This window comes from Chelonia mydas, chromosome 10 (genome assembly GCF_015237465.2).
Source record: "Chelonia mydas isolate rCheMyd1 chromosome 10, rCheMyd1.pri.v2, whole genome shotgun sequence".
Lineage (NCBI taxonomy): Eukaryota > Metazoa > Chordata > Testudines > Cheloniidae > Chelonia > Chelonia mydas.
The window spans coordinates 10,284,220-10,302,139 of NC_051250.2; the positions used below are offsets into that span (position 1 = coordinate 10,284,220).

Consider the following 17,920-nt stretch of genomic DNA (forward strand, 5'->3'; position numbering starts at 1 on the left):
TAGAATGTATAGGAAGAACACTTGAGCGACCCATAAACTCACCATCATCTTTGGTTCTCTCTATGACTGGAGGGAAGTTAGGGACCCCATCTCCAATACGTGTGAACGCCAGCACCTGAATCTCATAAAGCACATATTTCCGCAAGCTGGCCAGCAGGACAGACTGGGTGTGGTTACCTCTCACTATTTGGGTCTTTGGTTCAGAGTCCAAATCTTTTGCTTTAAACAGAATCTGCAAGAATAAACACAACAGAAAAAGTACGGTTATCAATCATTATTCAAAAGGATTGCAAGAAAGATTGTATGTATTTTGAGTTCTTCCTGATCTTAAAATATAAAACAACAGATTCAACTGCACTCTTTTGCACAGAGTAAACAGGTAATCCCATAGACATGAGCACTGGCTGTATATAACACAGAGGATAAGCCATGAACTGCTGTACATGTGAAGGGAAATCAGTGATACTGCATGCTTGAACCTGAGAGATTATGACTTTAGAAGACAGAGGGCATTGTTAGAAACAATGCAACTCTGCTGGATACTTTGCCCTGATCTCTGGTGACTGAACTGCAATGATCTGGGATGATGAGGTGAGTATGGGCAAGCCTGTTCCAGGATCTTGACTGATATCCCTTTCTATGGTCTCCACTTTGAGCTGCAGGTGTAAATTCCAGTTCAAGGAGACATAGCATGCTTTAAACAGAAAGTAGACATGCGATGTGAGCAGCAGGAGAAGCTAGCTGCCCCGAGTACATACCCATCTGAGTTTGTATGAAGTTGGGGTACCTAGCCCGCTCCTGGTGTTCACATCACTGTGGCAACACTATTTTTAGCATGCTAGCTTGATCAGAGCTAGTGTAGTTTATATCTCCAGCTCCAAGTGTAGACATACCCTAAACCAATCAGATCACTCCTCTGAAGAAAGAGCACATTTCCTGACCCTTCTCAAAAGATAAATGGGTAAATTAATATGCATCTGGTAGATAATAACTATCAAATGGAAAAACAGCCTAGCAAATGTATTAAAACACTTGACAGCATGAAATCTCAACTGTGTACCTTGTAGCCCAGGATAAGTCCATTCTGCTCTGGTTCAGGTACTGATGTCCATGTCAGTAGGATCTGGGTGGAGCTTACAGCTACAGCTGACACATTCTCAGGGGGAGCAGAAGGAACTGCAATCATATGGAATCACAGACATTAGAGACAGGTCTTCCCTATTATGTCACCTAGTCCATCGCCCTGCCAGCTCAGGATTGTTCCCTACAGAGCATTTGCATCTGTCTTGTTTAGTCTAGTTTTCAGTGTCCGTTGCAAGACTTCTCCACAGCCTAAAACAGATGAATGTCCATTTTTCTCTGATATTCACCCTATATTTCCCCCTCTTAAATCTACCCTATTTTTCCTAGCTCTATCCCTCCTTCTACGCTAATTCTTCCTGCAGATCATGACATTTGTGAACAAGCAAAGGTTCTAAACTATGGACAGTCCATTCCTGGGTGCTCATTTGTTTTATTTTTATAAAATAATGATAAAGATGGAAATTGGGATTTAAACACTCAGCATTCTATATACTTTATAATAATGAGAATCAAGTTAACATTGGACTAATGTAAATATCTTTCTCAATATCTCTGTCACACGTTTTATTTCCCTGTGTTGAAAGCCTGAGATCCTTATATGCTGGAAATTTATCTGAAGGTGCAAATCTGTTCCGACAAGAAGTTTTACATCTGCCCTGCTTCCTATGCTATCTGAAAGGAAATTACAGCATCTTGTCTAGAATTGGCAACAATTCCAGCCTCTGGATTGAGCCCAGACCTCCCGATTTACTGAGGACTGCTCCAACCTGCAAGCTTTTCGATTAGGGTGTAGTGTACAAAATGACAATGTTGTAGATCTATCACTGAGGAGCTCGGCTTGGATCAGCAGGGTATAAAAGAAAGACGTCTATTTCATTTAAATTATAAAATGTGATTATTGGGCCTTATGAAACTAGAAATACGACTGCAACTGAAATTACAGACTCCTCACTAACCTGAGAGCGGAGGGATTCTGCATCCTCTGACTATATTACCTCTCCAGGCATCACAGAAGAACCACACAACCACAAGTTTAACACCATGCAGTTATGCAATTAAATTTGGAGGCTGCTTTTAAAGGTTCAATGAACAAGATTTTATTTCGGCTCTTTCATCTTTTTTTCTGTGCATTTCTAATGTCTGAAGGGCGTAATCCTTTTTTAAAGCATGATACACCTGTCAAGCTTCAGAGACCATTCATTTGCCAAGGAAGAGAATGTTACACAAGCACACGTGGAAAAGAAAGCTTGAATAAGGTTTTGAGTGCATCACCAAGGGAGCACAGTGCCCCTGAAAAAGCCAGCACTCTCCTTGCAGTCCAAATGAAAGCAGAAGAAAAGCTGTTATGGAGGGCTCTCTCCTGAGGCTGTAAGCAGCAAGAACAGTATAATGAGTATGACACAAGAATTAATATATATTGGGGGGAAAATTCACCAACCCGCACCCCAGTGCACTGAAGGTTAATCGCATATACAGTCATTTCTGAAACAATTTTCCTGTTACCAATTACTTGGGACAAGAGAAACACAGTACCGTCACATGACAATGCAGCAGACTGAAATCAGATTTTTTTCCCCCTCTCTATGCTGAAGTGTTTTTTATCTTCTTCTAGATTTATCCCCCACAAGGATATAATTATGTTAGAGGAAAACAGATTGCCAGGAGCCATGAATGTCTTTGGATCCCTGCCATAACTTTATCTGTAGATCTTCACAAAGAGCTACTCCCACATGAATTACTTTGGAGGGAGAGGGAAAGGAATCAGAGTAAGTGTAAAGGAAAGCAGCCCCTTTCTAGCCAGATTTATTCATATTTTATTTGCTTTGAATTTTCCTTTTTACAAGAGAAGACTTCTTTATTTTATGAAGAATCTTTTGCTTTTTGGTCAGCTGCCATAAGTTCTCCAGAGTTCACAGAAGGTTGCGGCTGAAGTTGTCCCCACAGTGTATGCATGCATCTTTAGGCTGTGTATATGATCACTTATTACTGCTAGGAAGAGTCTAAGTCTAACAATGCAGGACATGGAGCTTTCTGAAGATTTGCTAGCCCAGACTCTTGATGGTCTCTCTCACCTCTCAGTAATGGACACGGCAAATATTTCCCCAAACTTTACCTTAGGAATGTAAGCACAATACCTAAATGGCAGCTTTTTTTGTGTATCAGGTGCTTAACAAATCTTTAGTTTGTGTCTGTTCTGGCACTCCACTGCAATTCTTTTTTTGATGGTCATGTTTCTATTCCAAGGGGGAACCAGATTCAAAATGATCATTAGACAGGGAACGTGAATGTGTGTGTTTGTGTATTGTGTTTAGTGATAAGGTGGTTGAATTTATGGTTGTTTTTCATCGGGTGCCACAACCAGAATACAATGTTGAAAAAAAGACATGAAAAGTTGAAGCTAAATGTTGAGACAATCTACTGTTCTCCATGAGGTAGTTAGAAGTAATGCCAACTGCACAGGGTACTTTCCGTGATCAGACTTGGGAAACTACAGAGAATCTACTGGTATTTTCCACTGGATCTTAGCAGAAGCTCATGCTTTTGCACTTACGTTCAGCATCACCATAGCCTCATTCTGTCCATTGTACCTGGAGTGCCTCACTGTGGCAGGACTATACATCCCTGTCTTGACTTGAACAGTCTCATACTGAAAATGCAACAACGATTCATAGTCTTTATCTATGTCAGTGACAATCCTTACAAACTATTGGTCTCTATTTTGGATTTGACCAGGAAAATTCAACTGTCTTAGAAGACGCCACATGTGGAGTGGTCCACTGGTTCCTTGTATTAGCTCATTTAAGTTGACTGAATCATTGTCACATTTGAAAGCTGACAATCTGTACATCTTATGTTAGTTAGAGGTGAGGGTTCAGACCTATGGCTATGGTAAAAATAACAGTGTTGCACCATGAAACCCTCTTTGTCTATAAAGCGAGTTAGACTTTATAGGCCAGCTCCTCAGCCGGTGTAAACTGATATAGCTCCATCAGCTACAATGGAACAATGCTTCTTTACACCAACTGAGGATTTGGCCCTATTTCTGCAATAAAGCAATGCTTTATCTCAGAATCTTAATTGCTTCCTGAGGATCAATGTCTGAAACACTAAGAACTTGATCCTCCCACAGATACGTGACTGTGCTTGTGTAGCAGCTGATTTTGTAAGACGAGTGGCTATGCACAGCCACGTAATCAGGGAGCATTATGAGCCCACAAATACTAGGGCAGTGGATTGGCGCATTTGAGATGAATTATGTGAAAACATGAGGTTATGGATCAAGAAAGAAACATTCGAATCAAGGTTGTATGAACGCTGTGAAGGTCTAGTTAGCATTTCTGTAGTTGAAATATGTAATCCTGAAAACCAATTCCCATCACAATGAGTGGAAACAGAGTTTGTAAATTGTCATTCTGTGATTATATTACACAGTGAAATTAACTGAATTATTTAAGTTCCCAGAGTATAAAAACATTTTGGATCAATAAAATCTGTCCTTTTTGAAGCCCAAATTCATCTCTTTCTCCTCTTCAACAACCTGTTTTTGTATCCAGGATGTGGATCTTCCTTTCACTTTGTTCATCCTTCCTGCTGTCTACTCTTAAGCCATCCCCCAACCAATCCCAGTATTGTTTCTCCGTGCTCAGTCTGTTTGGTTGCCTCAAGCCTTCTTTATAATGAAATGCATTAAAAGACAGAGTAGCTGCAGTGACATGCAACTTATGGTTAGCACGTTTGCTCAGCTAACAGTGACATAATCACAAATCTTAGAAAAAATAGTCATCCAGATGCAATTTTTCTTTTTAATAAGGATCGTGGACTCATCCAGCTGCACTGACATATAGGATACCAAGAATGAGGTTAGTGCCTGAACTCACTTCTCAGGCTGCCACCCTGGGCTGTCGGTTAGAGCTCTGCACTGGCAGTTGAGAAATACAGGCTCCGGTCTTGGCTCTGCCACTGCGTGGCCTTGGATGAGTCAACTTTGGCCTGATTGTCAAGAGCGCTGAGCACCCACAATTCCAGTTAAAATCAGCCTAAGTCTCCCCATCTGTAATGTAGGATATCAATTCTTACCCACCTTCTACCTACCTCACAGGAATGTTGGGAGAATTTTTGTAAGGCATTCTGAGCATATAGACCTCTGTATAAATGTTAAGTATTACTATTATGCTCACTCCCTGAAAGAAGTGGCTGATGGGACTTGCTTTGCCTTGAATCCTCCCTCTCCACGCTCTGGCTTTAGGGGTACCCTACTCACACTTTAGCCCAGCCATGCCCATGAATACAAGGCCTGTCAGGTTAATTTCAGCCTTGATGAAGTTTTTGTTTTCAACATGGCAGGTTGCTCCACCAACATTTGTTTTCTTGTGCTACTTCATCTGAAAAGATGCAGCCTAATGTATGATTCTTAACTGTGCACCAAGATGCTTTATTCTCGCAACAGATACAGATACCAAAGAAAATACATGGAAAACAAACAAACAAACAAACTAGTCCTTATGACCCAAACCAGTGTTCAGCATCATTTTGATTCTGGTTTTCTTTCCTTCTCCTCTAGAATTGCTTGCCAAATTAAATATTTTTTTAACATTGGGAGAGAAAATGCTGAAATATACACATGGAACCTTTGATCTTTAATGGATGATCTGGACCACTATCATCCCAAGGTTTTATGAAATCACTTAATCTCAGTATCTGTTATTTTTCAGAGGAATTGTTTGAACAGCAATAGAGAAAAGAGGAAATGCAGTTATCTCCTTATAATGATACGGAGCTCTTCAAAACTATTTTATTCTGGGACATACTATCTCAAACTCCATTACAAACATGTCTTGTTTAAAATACCCCTAGCAATAACATTCCAGTTACTAGGAAAAACCCAACACTTTAAAAGGAAGGGGCTCCAAGAGTTTGTTTAACCTTTTACCTTCAGTTAGTTCAAAGATTAGTTGTCTGAACCAGGAGACCAAATCATGCAAGGTGCTGAGCACCTGTTGCTTCCATTGGTAGCTTTGGCACATTGTCTTTATTTACATACAAGCAGATGTGCATATACACACACAGCATGTACAGTATTAAGTTTCAAAGCACTCAGGTTTAAATGATTTTGAAGAAAAATAACAAACATGAGCATTGCTTAAATACAGGTCACATGCAAGAGTAATTCACTTTTACTATTGAGTATTTTATCCAAGTAGGATCACTCCATCTAATTATTCACCTGCAATATAAAATCAATTTACGTCATAGGCATGCAGGCTGGGTCAGAGAAAGAAGCTTTGTCTGAAGTTCCCTAGCTAACAGCTTTGCAAGATCTAGCTTCTGCTGTTGCTACAGTTACCAGTTATTTATTACTGCCTTGATATTATAGAGACTGCTTTCTTCTGGCAACTGGAAGTCTCTAAACTAGTTTAATATCTGCATACTCAGATCAGGTGGACAGAACAATTTCTATGCTCTTGTTAGCTTGCGCATATGTGGGTTACATTTATGCAGATCTACGGGCACAATTTTGGAAGGTGGCACTGATAGCTCAGATCATTAGTTTCCTCTTTGGTTACTATCTACTTCGTTTAAAATCTTCCCCAACAAGCTGCCTGGCTAGCAAATGTGTCTTTTTTACCCCCATTGGATCAGTAGAGTGCACTCTTAGGTTTAGCAGATCTGCAAGAGAGAGAGGTTGAGGGAAAGGGCTGAAGATACTGAAATACACTGAGCCCATTCTTCATAGAAGCACATATACTCCTGTTACTTACCAGACTCTCGTGTGCAACTTCTCACGACCTCACTCCATGGTCCTGCTCCAATGGCATTGAAGGCCTGAATCTGCAGTTCATATTCTACCCACTCCTCTAGATCCTCAATAGTATATTCCCTCTCTAGCCGGTCACCGATAACCTTCATGAGCACTGGAGATGGCAGATCCACACGCCACAATTTTATCCTGTAGCCCACCGACTCTGGGTTGCCATTATATTGAGCATCAGGGAGAGGCTGGCCATTAATAATAAGAGGAGCACAAAATTATTGCACAGAATGGGTGGACTATGCTTTTCAAATCATATGTCATTGCCTTTTGTACTCATATACTTAACAAATACTCCAAGAAGGTGAGAGAATTGTGAGATGTTGAGGGCTTATTATACATTTTGTTTACCTTTGTTGACCATTTATAATATTTTTTTATTTTGTATGTAATATTTTAAATTTTTTTCCATGCCACCCTACCTAAATATTTTATAGCAAATAACACCTCTCTCTGCCCCTCCCATACCTACATACACCCCTCACTCCATATATGTGGAGGTAATACCAGTATGGTAAATTGCAGAACCATGGGATAAATTGTGGAAACTAGTGATAAATTGCAGAGCCATGTGATAAATTTATTATGCACCTCAGACTGTTTCACTGGCCCTCTGCCTATTAATCAATCTAACTAGGATTTATTCTAACATTCCAACTCCCTGAGCAGCATCAGACTCTTAAAAGAAAAATTAACTTGCCCCAGAAATGTCATCACCTGCTCCACCCGAGTGTGGATTTTCCCCCTTAAAATTATATCTGTATGAGATCAAGTATGAGCAAGATTCAACACTGCTTCAGTAACAGGTTTTGTTCTACATTAACATTTCATAGCTTTAAAGTATTCTATCCTGCGGCCCAGTAGGACTAGAAATGTAAACTTCATTCAGTTGGAAAGAAGTTCCCAAAGGGTCACAGAACTCATTGTTGGCCTTGAAGGGCAGCGATATCATTCTTTAAAATGCTGACATTATGCTGTGTAGAAAAGCTAAACTGGGTCATTTTCAGATGTGTTTGTGGCTCCCTCTGACCTCTGCACTGTTGGTCTCATGGTAAATAAGACATCTAGCTGTACAGGTAGATGAACATAAAACAGTCCTAATGAAAGTTTTAACAAGCCCCTAAAATGCTCTTAAATGATCAGAGTACAGACCACAGATATGAAGGTTAATATGCTATTAAAGTGTGATTGCATGGGTTAGGGACGAGCATGTTACTCATATGTGAAGCCACAAGTGAGTTATGCAGCTCAATGACCAAATGAACTGTAATAGCTTTTCTATACATACTAATGTCCCATTTATAAGCCTGACGTCTCAGCCCTTCAAGGTCTAGACAAGTTCTGGGTGCCATTTGGAAGCTGGGATCTCACCTTTCCAATGAAATACTGCTCCTATCTAGTCACATTTTGGAGTGGGGGAGGAGGAAGCTGCAGCAGAAGGAACTATTTTGGGGTCAGATTTATAATTTAGAAAGGTGACTATTTGAAGGAAGTTAGAATATTAGAGTAAATCCCAGTGAGATATTTTCATGGGCAACTGAGGCAGTCAAAGGTGCATGATAAATTAATTTGCGAATGGCTCTGCAATTAATCACCTGGTTCCACAATTTATCACATAGCTCTGCAGTCGATCACCTGGATACAGTTTCCACGTAAGTGATGTGTAGGTATATATGAAAATACTCTGCTCTCAGTTACACTAGCATAAAACCAGAGTAACTCTCTAAATATAAAGGGTGTTACTCTAGATATATATCAGTGTAACGCAGAAGCAGCATTTAACTTATTACAATTTTAGTTCTTTAACAGTTTATCATTACAACATACTTCTGGGTTTTTTTCCTATGGACAGCCCATTTCATCTTCCCTTCACCACCACGTGATCAACCTTTTTTTTTTAAAATGATCTCAGATGCGCCCCCCCCCCCAACCTCGCTAACATCTCTTGGTATCAATATCTGCAAGATCACCATATTTTAGTGATCAGAACTCAGTGAAGAACTCTGAGGCAAGAAGCAGCAAATGAGCTCAAGTATTCATATTGCCCGTATGTGCCGACTGAAGCTGAGGAAATGGAGAGCCTCACAAGCTAAGGCACTCACATCTCTGGCCTTTTACTCAAGGCATATATTTCCCTTGTAAGCAAAGGAAGTGGGGAATTGAGCTGATTAGTAAAGCACTTAGATAAATCTCAGATTTCAGACAATTTGGGAAAGGGAATATTTTTGCTGTTGCTCTTTGGGTCAAATGAATGAAAAAGTAATTCATGAACTTTGGACACATTCTCTGAGGAAACTGACACCTCAAATGTCAGCATCTCCCCCAGACTCTCCAATTTACATTTACTCACCATCCATCGGATCCACAAGCTAGTCTCACTGGCAGTGCGTACAGTAACACTTCCTGGGGCAACATCTGGTGGTGCCTGCAGTGTCTGGATGACACGAGATGGTTGGCTGAGTGGGCTTTGGCCGACAATATTCACCTGTCTCATCCGGAATCTAAAGCATAAAGAAAGCACAGTGCAAACATGTTCCAAAGCAAAGCTAACCTGAAAACTGAACAAATGCTATTTCTTGTCCAGAACTACACCAATATGAAAGAAAACCAGGCTGTCATCAATTTGAGACATAAATGCCATTGCTCATGAATACCCATTAAATTCATCGCCCTGTCCACTACTGCAACAATGGCAAGATCCTCAAAATTAGACTAATTTAGTGTCTATTAGAAACAGATGGGCAATATAAGGAGATTATGTTAGTTATACCAAATTTGAGGAGATTATGCCAGCATTAACTGATTTTCCATTGAGATGCCTACGTGTTACATTCAGAAAGGGTGTTACAAATATCGGTATCTGGATATCATAGTGTCCTTGCAAATATCAGAAATGCATCAGTTACATTTCCCTTCAATGGTCAATTCAATGAGGGCTGATATATCTCTGTGGACTGCCTTGTCTCCTTTCCTGCACAAGAATGATTAAGTTATTTAATATGGATACACAGCTTAAAAGCCATCCTGTTTGCTCCAAATGATCTCTTCTACAGCAGGAGTCCCTACAAAGGCATGAAAACCTTTTTCAACTTCATAAGGAATCACAAAAAAGTTAAGACTTGCTGTAGGCATCAGATACCCACAGGTGACAAACACAGGAGGGTCTTGCAGTTCCAATTATTTAAGGCTAGCATGTAGCTGCTCGATTTGTTTATACTGAACAGTGGAAATCTGGCTCTAATGATTGGACTTGGATAAGGGTTGAGCTAGACTATGAAGCACCATTTATCTATCTGCTTTGATCACTTTAGGAAGTGCATTAAAAGCAATACATCAAACAAACATCGTCCCTAATTTCACACTCAAACACTGGCAAAGAGTGTAGAAAAGAAGCTCAATTGACAAAGACTGTCTAACGGATAATTAGGGCCCATGATTTATCCCTTCAGCGTGCTGTAACTAGAGCTGGCAGGATGACCACTCTGTTTTTCAGCAATTTTTGAGGTTTTGAAATTTGCAATTTTTTTCATGAAAACAGAATTGTGTTGAAATGTCAGAGAGAAAGAGAGAGAGAGAACGAGCAAGCATGTAGGTAGCCTGGTAGTAGGGCACTGGCCAAGGATGTGGGAGACCCAGATTTGAATCCCTACTCTGTCTTATTCAAAACAGAGTTTTTCATCCCAGACCACTCCGCTTCAGGCAGGGCTGGGACTTAAATCTGAGTTTCCACATCCAGGCCAGTACCCTAACCACCAGGCTAAGGAGTACAAGAGGGTCCCCCCCACCCAGCTCTAGCACTAACATTCTGGCTCTCCTGACAGCACAGTACCATTGATAACCTCAAGGATCTGGTGACAACTGGGAAATTCATCTCTTTCAATGATCCTATGAACAGAGCTGAGTGAATATTTACTTTGCAGGCAATCTGGGGGAAAAATGGTTTGGGGCCAAACTGAAAATGATGGGTTTTGAAATTTTTCGGCAAATTGAAAAGATTGAGTTGAACCTCCATGAAACATTTTGGCAATGTTGAAATGTCTTAGACCTGAACATTTCTGTTCCCTTTCCTTTTATCAAAATTCCTGAAAAGTGAAAGGAGGACTAGATTCACAGAGGAGGAGGTGGTGGTATGCTGCATCCCTTATTAACTTTAGCCTTCAGCTGGGATGGGGGAGACCTGGGCTCAGTTCCCCCTCTACCTAACACAGGAACAGAAATGTAATGTGGATCTCCCCCATTACCAGAGAGGGGTCTAGCCACTGGGCTAGGGGATATTCTGATATGAGGCTCTCTCAGTTTCTCCTTTTGAAGCTGCCCTTTTTATATAAACAATTAAAGAGTCACTGGAGCAGGGATTTGAACTTGTGCCTCCCACATCCTACATGAGTGCCTTAACTACCAGGCTATGGAATCCTTCTCATTCTCTTTCTTTGGCCCAGTGACTATCCATTGTCATCATGAAAGACTACAAAGACATCCTGATAATACACTTTTTTCTAAAATTGCCTTATTAGAAATCTCCCACATCTGGAAATAGCTTTTAGAAATTCTTGGCAGGTCCGTATGTATCAGATAAAACTGATTGACAATAAGCTGTACTGGGAGGAAGAGTCCAATATGCTCTGGTGGTTTTTACTAAAATCAAGAAAATTAGTGCACAGGCACTGAACTAATTACAAATGATAAGATCTTCACCTTGTTTGTATCTTACTGCTTAGCAATTCACATTATTATGTGACCCAGGTAACAGGCCTTTCAAAGTGGACAGTGTCTGTAGCAAACTGCTTTGCCCTGGCTGCCAGAAGTCCCTGATTACTAAGTCTTTTATTAGTACACTATTTAATGTAGGCATTTTCCATTAGGATTGGGCATCCCCATTCTCAGACCTTGTCTATGCTAGAAAACCGCACCAGTTTAATTACATCGGATGCACTAAAATCGGTTTAAACTTTACATATATTGATTTATCATAATTTGGTGAATTCCTGTAAGCAAAGTTTTAAGCCAGTTTAAATTACCAAATTAAGATAAAGCAATAGAAGCATCTTTAACCTGATGTAAGTGTGTAGATAGGAGATTGTGACAGTTTAACTAGACTGATTTGTAATCAATCAGCTTTAGTTAAACTGGTGCATCCTTTCTGTATAGACAAGGCCTCAGACTCATGATCTAAGAAGTTACTCAATAGCCCCATTTAGTTGGTTTATTCCCCTTTGCATCACGATTAGTTATTTTAGTATGCGTAGGTCAAAATTTAAATGCGCTAAACAGGTTGTAACTGTTATGGGGTGTGAACTTTTGCCTTTCATTCATATTGCAAACTACAGTCAGCTGCTTATGAATGGAAAAGCTCCTCCATGCTACAGTTTTCTAGGTTGTTAATACTGCATTTAATTACCAGCTGTCCTCACCTGTAATGAGTGTATGGAATGAGGTTTGGTATCTCCAGCATCTGGGCATCAGGTTCATTCTCCACCTCATATAGACTCACCCACTCCTCCTCCTCTCCTAGAACACCAACCTAGAGTTGAGAAGTGGAGGAACAAATGTTAACCAGACAACACAATGTCCACACTGGCAACGTTTAATTGCTGCAGTGGAAGGGCGGATACCTTTAAATCAAGAGTTTCAGAGTAGCAGCTGTGTTAGTCTGTATCCGCAAAAAGAAAAGGAGTACTTGTGGCACCCTAGAGACTAACAAATTTATTTGAGCATAAGCTTTGTCCTTTTCTTTTTAAATCAAGAGTAAATAGCTAACATTTATTTTATGTGCTGTGGCACTCAGCAATGGTAAATATGAAACAGTGGCACTTCCAGCCTTCCTTATCACTGCTGGGATTTCACTTTTGATTCACTGGTGAGACCTATTGCAAAGACACATCCTAACAATCCAGAGTAAAGAGGGCTAAAGCTATGTGTGATTCGTGTGCATGTTAGTATCTAGAAGGCAAAAGCATTCGCTAGTGTTATAACAAAAATGAAGAGTTGACTTCATCAGAATAAGTTCAGTAACTGATGCAGATTAACCAGGTCTGAGTGGAGGCAAAGCAAGGGCCCCTCAGTAATGAAGTCAGAGAACAAAAGAAGACGAAGAACAAAGGAGCTTTGTTCTGTGCTGAGACCACGCTCCTCTATACGCAGCGCTCTGTATTAATTAACCACTGTCTGTGGCCAAGAGCCAGCTCAGCACAGCCCCTCAGCTAGTGCTCATGGGAATTTAAAGTATTTCGTTCCACATGCCATCTCCAGGGAAAAACTGAAGTAGGAACAATCAGGACTTAAAAGAGAGACACCAGTGGATAAGAGGGGAGCCAGGGTCTGGCACTAGGTCTCAGAAGCTGGCAGCAACAGTACGCTGAAGACTGGGTCAGGCCTGATAGAGCGATAGCAAGAATCTTGGGAGGGAGCTGGAAAAGAGAGTGAGGAGGATTAGTTATTAGCTTGGTGATTCAGGAGTGCCTCAGAGAGGTGCAGCAGAGAGCCCTCTAATATAATCTTACACCCGCTAACACCATACAGGAATTCTGCATTACGCTTACCTTTCTGTTTCTCTTTAAATGAGGGAAATGAGTACTCTTGTTGTTTACTCTTTATGGCAACAGATTCTGGACAGCTACTGTGTACTCGTGTACATTGTCTATCAAGATACTTACATGGCCCCATCACTGTAGTGTGTAGCACTGCTAACTATTTAAAATAGAAATAAATCTCTACCTCATTCTCTCTTTCTTCTTATAGGAGAAGTATCTTGATTAATGTATAAGTTTCTTGTTTGTTTGGGTATGAGTTGGTGTGTTGTGTGTCTATGAGCTTGTGAATGGAGAAATTGAGGGAAAGTTAAACTGAAGAAATCAGTTTAGCATTTGATTCAGAAAGTGTTTGGTTTTGTGATCATTCTGGTGGACAACAGCTTTCAAGGAGAGTCATGGTCGTGGAGGGAGAGGAGGTCTCTCAGATACCTAGGGCCAGTCCCAAGGAGATCATTGGTAACTTCACAGAAAAGAACTAGAAACTTCTTACAGAAAAAATAAAGTCTGGGAAATTTTGAACGCTCTGTGCAAAGATCCCAATTCTTTATATTACAGAGATTTTTGCACAGTACCAGGGCACAGAAGCATAGAGAAGACATCACAAATCATATCTCCACTCTGAAATTGAACAGCCCCAGACTGAGCCCAAGGAATAAATATCTGATAAAAAGAAAAGTTTTCTTTAACAACTCCAAATGGGAGGGTGCTGAATTTTTAAGGCAGAAGCAGAGAATACTTTCTAAAATGAGTTTTTGATTAATTTTGTCGGAAATCTTTGGTAAATGGTTATTTTTGAAAGGCTCCTGGCTCTTAACGGTATCACCTCAAAGTGCCGCAGTAAGTATGCGGTAACAATCCACAATGTTTCAAAGACAGCAAAATTTCTTTTTCTGTCTCCTGCAGTGATTTAGAGTCTTCTTTTTAAAACTTAAGAACAATAATAGCCCTTTGGAATATTTATTGCACAGCAAAACACACCACAGGTTCCAATCCATATGCAGCAGCAGGCAGGTCATTAATACACATTAAGGACCACATGGCTCAACCACAGAGGCCCATGAGACTTTGTAAACAATTGACACTGAATCAAGCTTGAGAGGTGTCCAATTCCCTGCCTGTATTGCAGGTATGCATTTACCAGCTGCCTGTGAAGCTGGAGACATTAAGGATCTTTCACTGATTGGATAACAGTGAAGGTTCTGTGTGTTTAAGATCTTGGCGAGACTCAGAAAGGATGTCCCAAGTGAGACCCCATATCAGAACAAAGCTTTCTGTATCAGATAAGGATGATTGGTGCAGTCTCTGAGAAAAGGCAGATCCAGGACCAGTCTGGCACATTGGAAGTTTCCTCACTCTAAAGCCAGCTGGGTAACAGGTGGCATATTACCTGCTTCAGGGCCTTGGAGGCTATGAGCAGAATGGCTTTACAGACAGTAATTATTAACCTTGCTTAGACCTGTACACTGGTGAAAGATAAAAACAGGGAGGGGGATGAAAGGAGGAGGAGTGAAGCAAACAACTGCAGGAGATGCTCAGATCTCTCAGCAGAACTTTGAAGAAAAATAGAATACAGACTCAGAGAACTCCTTTTGTGGAAACCCGGCAACATCCCACCCATCTTCCAGTATTCTGGTACCAGCAGCAGGGCAACTTCCACATACAGGGCCTCATCCTACCTCCACTGAAGTCAACAGTAGGATTCTGAGTGCACTTCCCCTGTATAAGAGCCGAATGAAGACAACTGGAGGGTGCTGTGGATGACCGGACAGACATAAATACTGTTATAGGCCACTGTTAATTAGGTAAAAAATTATGAATTTAGCAGTAATGTTAGGAATCACGCTTACAGCAGAATGTGTAAAGGTGGACTTTTGTGTTTAAGTGTTTTGATGTCTCTAACAGCGTCCTAGGTTCCACATACAGAGATGCAGAACTTTTTTGGTTACTCATCCTGATACATGGTTCTAGGACCTACCCTGCACAAAGTTGCAGTTATTTTTGCTAAATCACTCTGATGTCAGTTCAGAAGTGTCCTATCAGTTTCAAATAAAGGAGTATAAAAGGAGCTTCCTCAGGTAGAGAGAACTAAGGGCAGGGACAGAGGGGTCCTTCAGGGAAAACAATTCTTTAGGAACAGGAGGAAGTTTAGGTTAAGGCTTATATTTTGTTGTTGTTGTTTCAGATAACAATAAAAGCAACTCTAGGAAAGGATTAAGTCTAGAAAAGACCCACACAGATACATGCATGTACTGCGTTAGGAGCAGGATTGGAATGCTGCCTGCCTATAATGCCCCTTGCAGACCTTTCAGTTGCTATCTGAATGTAAACACTTCAATTCAGGGGACTATCTTGTAGTTTGCCTCTGAACACAATGGGTCTGCAATCCTGACTGGGTCTTGTGTGTGCTACAGCATTACAAATATAATAATGCCCATCAACTCATTCCTTTTAAGACACTAAACATCAGCCATCACATAATGATAAGCCATCCGTCCCTTTGCCAAGGGAATTATCACTGAGAGGGTAATGAATTGGGAGTGCTTTGTCGCAGGAGAGCCTTCAGTGGGCCTGACTGTTATAAAAAGCCAGTCAGCTGAGCTGCAAACAGCGGAGAGGCTAACAGAAGGGGTTTGCCTGGGAGTTCGCCTGGGGAGAGCCCACTGAGGCTTTCATCTTACATGCTTCTCTGAGTAATTACTACAGCATCTGAGGAAGCTCTTAGAAGGAAGGTAATATGGATGGTGAGCATTCAGCTGTTGTTACCTGCACAGGATGTACCATGTTTGTCTTTCTTTCACGGGACAGAAGCGACTTTGTCTGTATAAAGTGCAACCTGGTTTCCATATTGGAAGAGAAGGTTCAAGGTGTGGAGGAACAAGCATCGACCCTGAGCTGCATAAGAGAAACTGAAGATTTCCTGGACAGACATCAGGATATGCTTCTACGGACACAACATTCTGAAGATTCAGAGCAGGCTGTGCAGCAGGGACAGAAGGACATGAAGTAATTTGGCAGCATGTGATCTCCAGAAGAAGAAAGGGGAGTGTCCATGTACCAGCAATGCAGATACAGGTAAGCAACTGTTTTCATGTTCTCTCCACAGGTACTAATGTGGCACGTGGACTAGATGATACATCTGAGGGAAGGGAGCAGAAGGAGACTCCGCCGATTGGAAGGCATGATAGTCCTGGGGATAGGGGTTCCACGACCACCGCTCCCAAGAGAAGGAGGCGGGTGGTGGTGTTGGGGACTCCCTCCTCAGGGGGACGGAGTCATCTATCTGCCGCCCTGACAGGGAAAACCAAGAAGTCTTCTGCTTGCCAGGAGCTAGGATTCACGATGTGACAGAGAGACTGCCGAGACTCATCAAGCCCTAGGATCGCTACCCCTTCCTACTTCTCCACGTGGATCACTGCAGACTACGTGGCTCTGGGAAGAAGGATAAAGGAGTTTGAGGCGCAAGCGTTGTTCTCGTCCATCCTCCCTGTGGAAGGAAAAGGCCCGGGTAGAGACCGTCGAATTGTGGAAGTCAACGAATGGCTACGCAGGTGGTGTCGGAGAGAAGGCTTTGGATTCTTTGACCATGGGATGGTGTTCCAAGAAGGAGGAGTGCTAGGCAGAGACGGGCTCCACCTAACGAATAGAGGGAAGAGTATCTTTGCAAGCAGGCTACTGGCTAACGTAGTGAGGAGGGCTTTAAACTAGGTTCACTGGGGGAAGGAGACCAAAGCCCTGAGGTAAGTGGGGAAGTGGGATACCGGGAGGAAGCACAAGCAGGAGAGCGAAAGAGGGGAGGGTTCCTGCCTCATACTGAGAAAGCGAGACGATCAGCGAGTTATCTTAAATACCTATACACAAATGCAAGAAGCCTGGGAAACAAGGAGGGAGAACTGGAAGTCCTGGCACAGTCAAGGAATTATAATGTGATTGGAATAACAGAGACTTGGTGGGATAACTCACATGACTGGAGTACTGTCATGGATGGATATAAACTGTTCAGGAAGGACAGGCAGGGCAGAAAAGGTGGGGGAGTTGCATTGTATATCAGAGAGCACTATGACTGCTCAGGGCTCCGGTATGAAACTGCAGAAAAACCTGAGAGTCTCTGGATTAAGTTTAGAAGTGTGAGCAACAAGGGTGATGTCATGGTGGGAGTCTGCTATAGACCACCAGACCAAGGGGATGAGGTGGACGAGGCTTTCTTCCGGCAACTAATGGAAGTTACTAGATTGCAGGCCCTGGTTCTCATGGGAGACTTCAATCACCCTGATATCTGCTGGGAGAGCAATACAGTGGTACACAGACAATCCAAGAAGTTTTTGGAAAGTGTAGGGGACAATTTCCTGGTGCAAGTGCTGGAGGAATCAACTAGGGGCAGAACTCACAAACCGGAAAGAATTCGTAGGGGAAGCAAAAGTGGATGGGAAGCAGGGAGGCAGTGACCATGAGATGGTCGAGTTCAGGATCCTGACACAAGGAAGAAAGGAGAGCAGCAGAA

The 17,920-nt window shown here is 41.7% G+C and overlaps 1 protein-coding gene across 2 annotated transcripts in view; it reads right to left on the reverse strand.

Annotated features, from left to right (window-relative positions):
- SDK1 (sidekick cell adhesion molecule 1) overlaps positions 1-17,920 on the reverse strand; it is a 646,346-nt gene that overhangs the window by 98,801 nt on the left and 529,625 nt on the right. For both annotated transcript variants that reach the window (XM_037910909.2, XM_043523779.1), the window contains exons 24-28: positions 12,304-12,413; positions 9,243-9,393; positions 6,843-7,080; positions 1,061-1,176; positions 43-232 (exon numbers count right to left, since the gene is read on the reverse strand). In XM_037910909.2, coding sequence (XP_037766837.1) covers positions 43-232; positions 1,061-1,176; positions 6,843-7,080; positions 9,243-9,393; positions 12,304-12,413 — 805 coding nt within the window. The remainder of the gene's footprint in view (positions 1-42; positions 233-1,060; positions 1,177-6,842; positions 7,081-9,242; positions 9,394-12,303; positions 12,414-17,920) is intronic.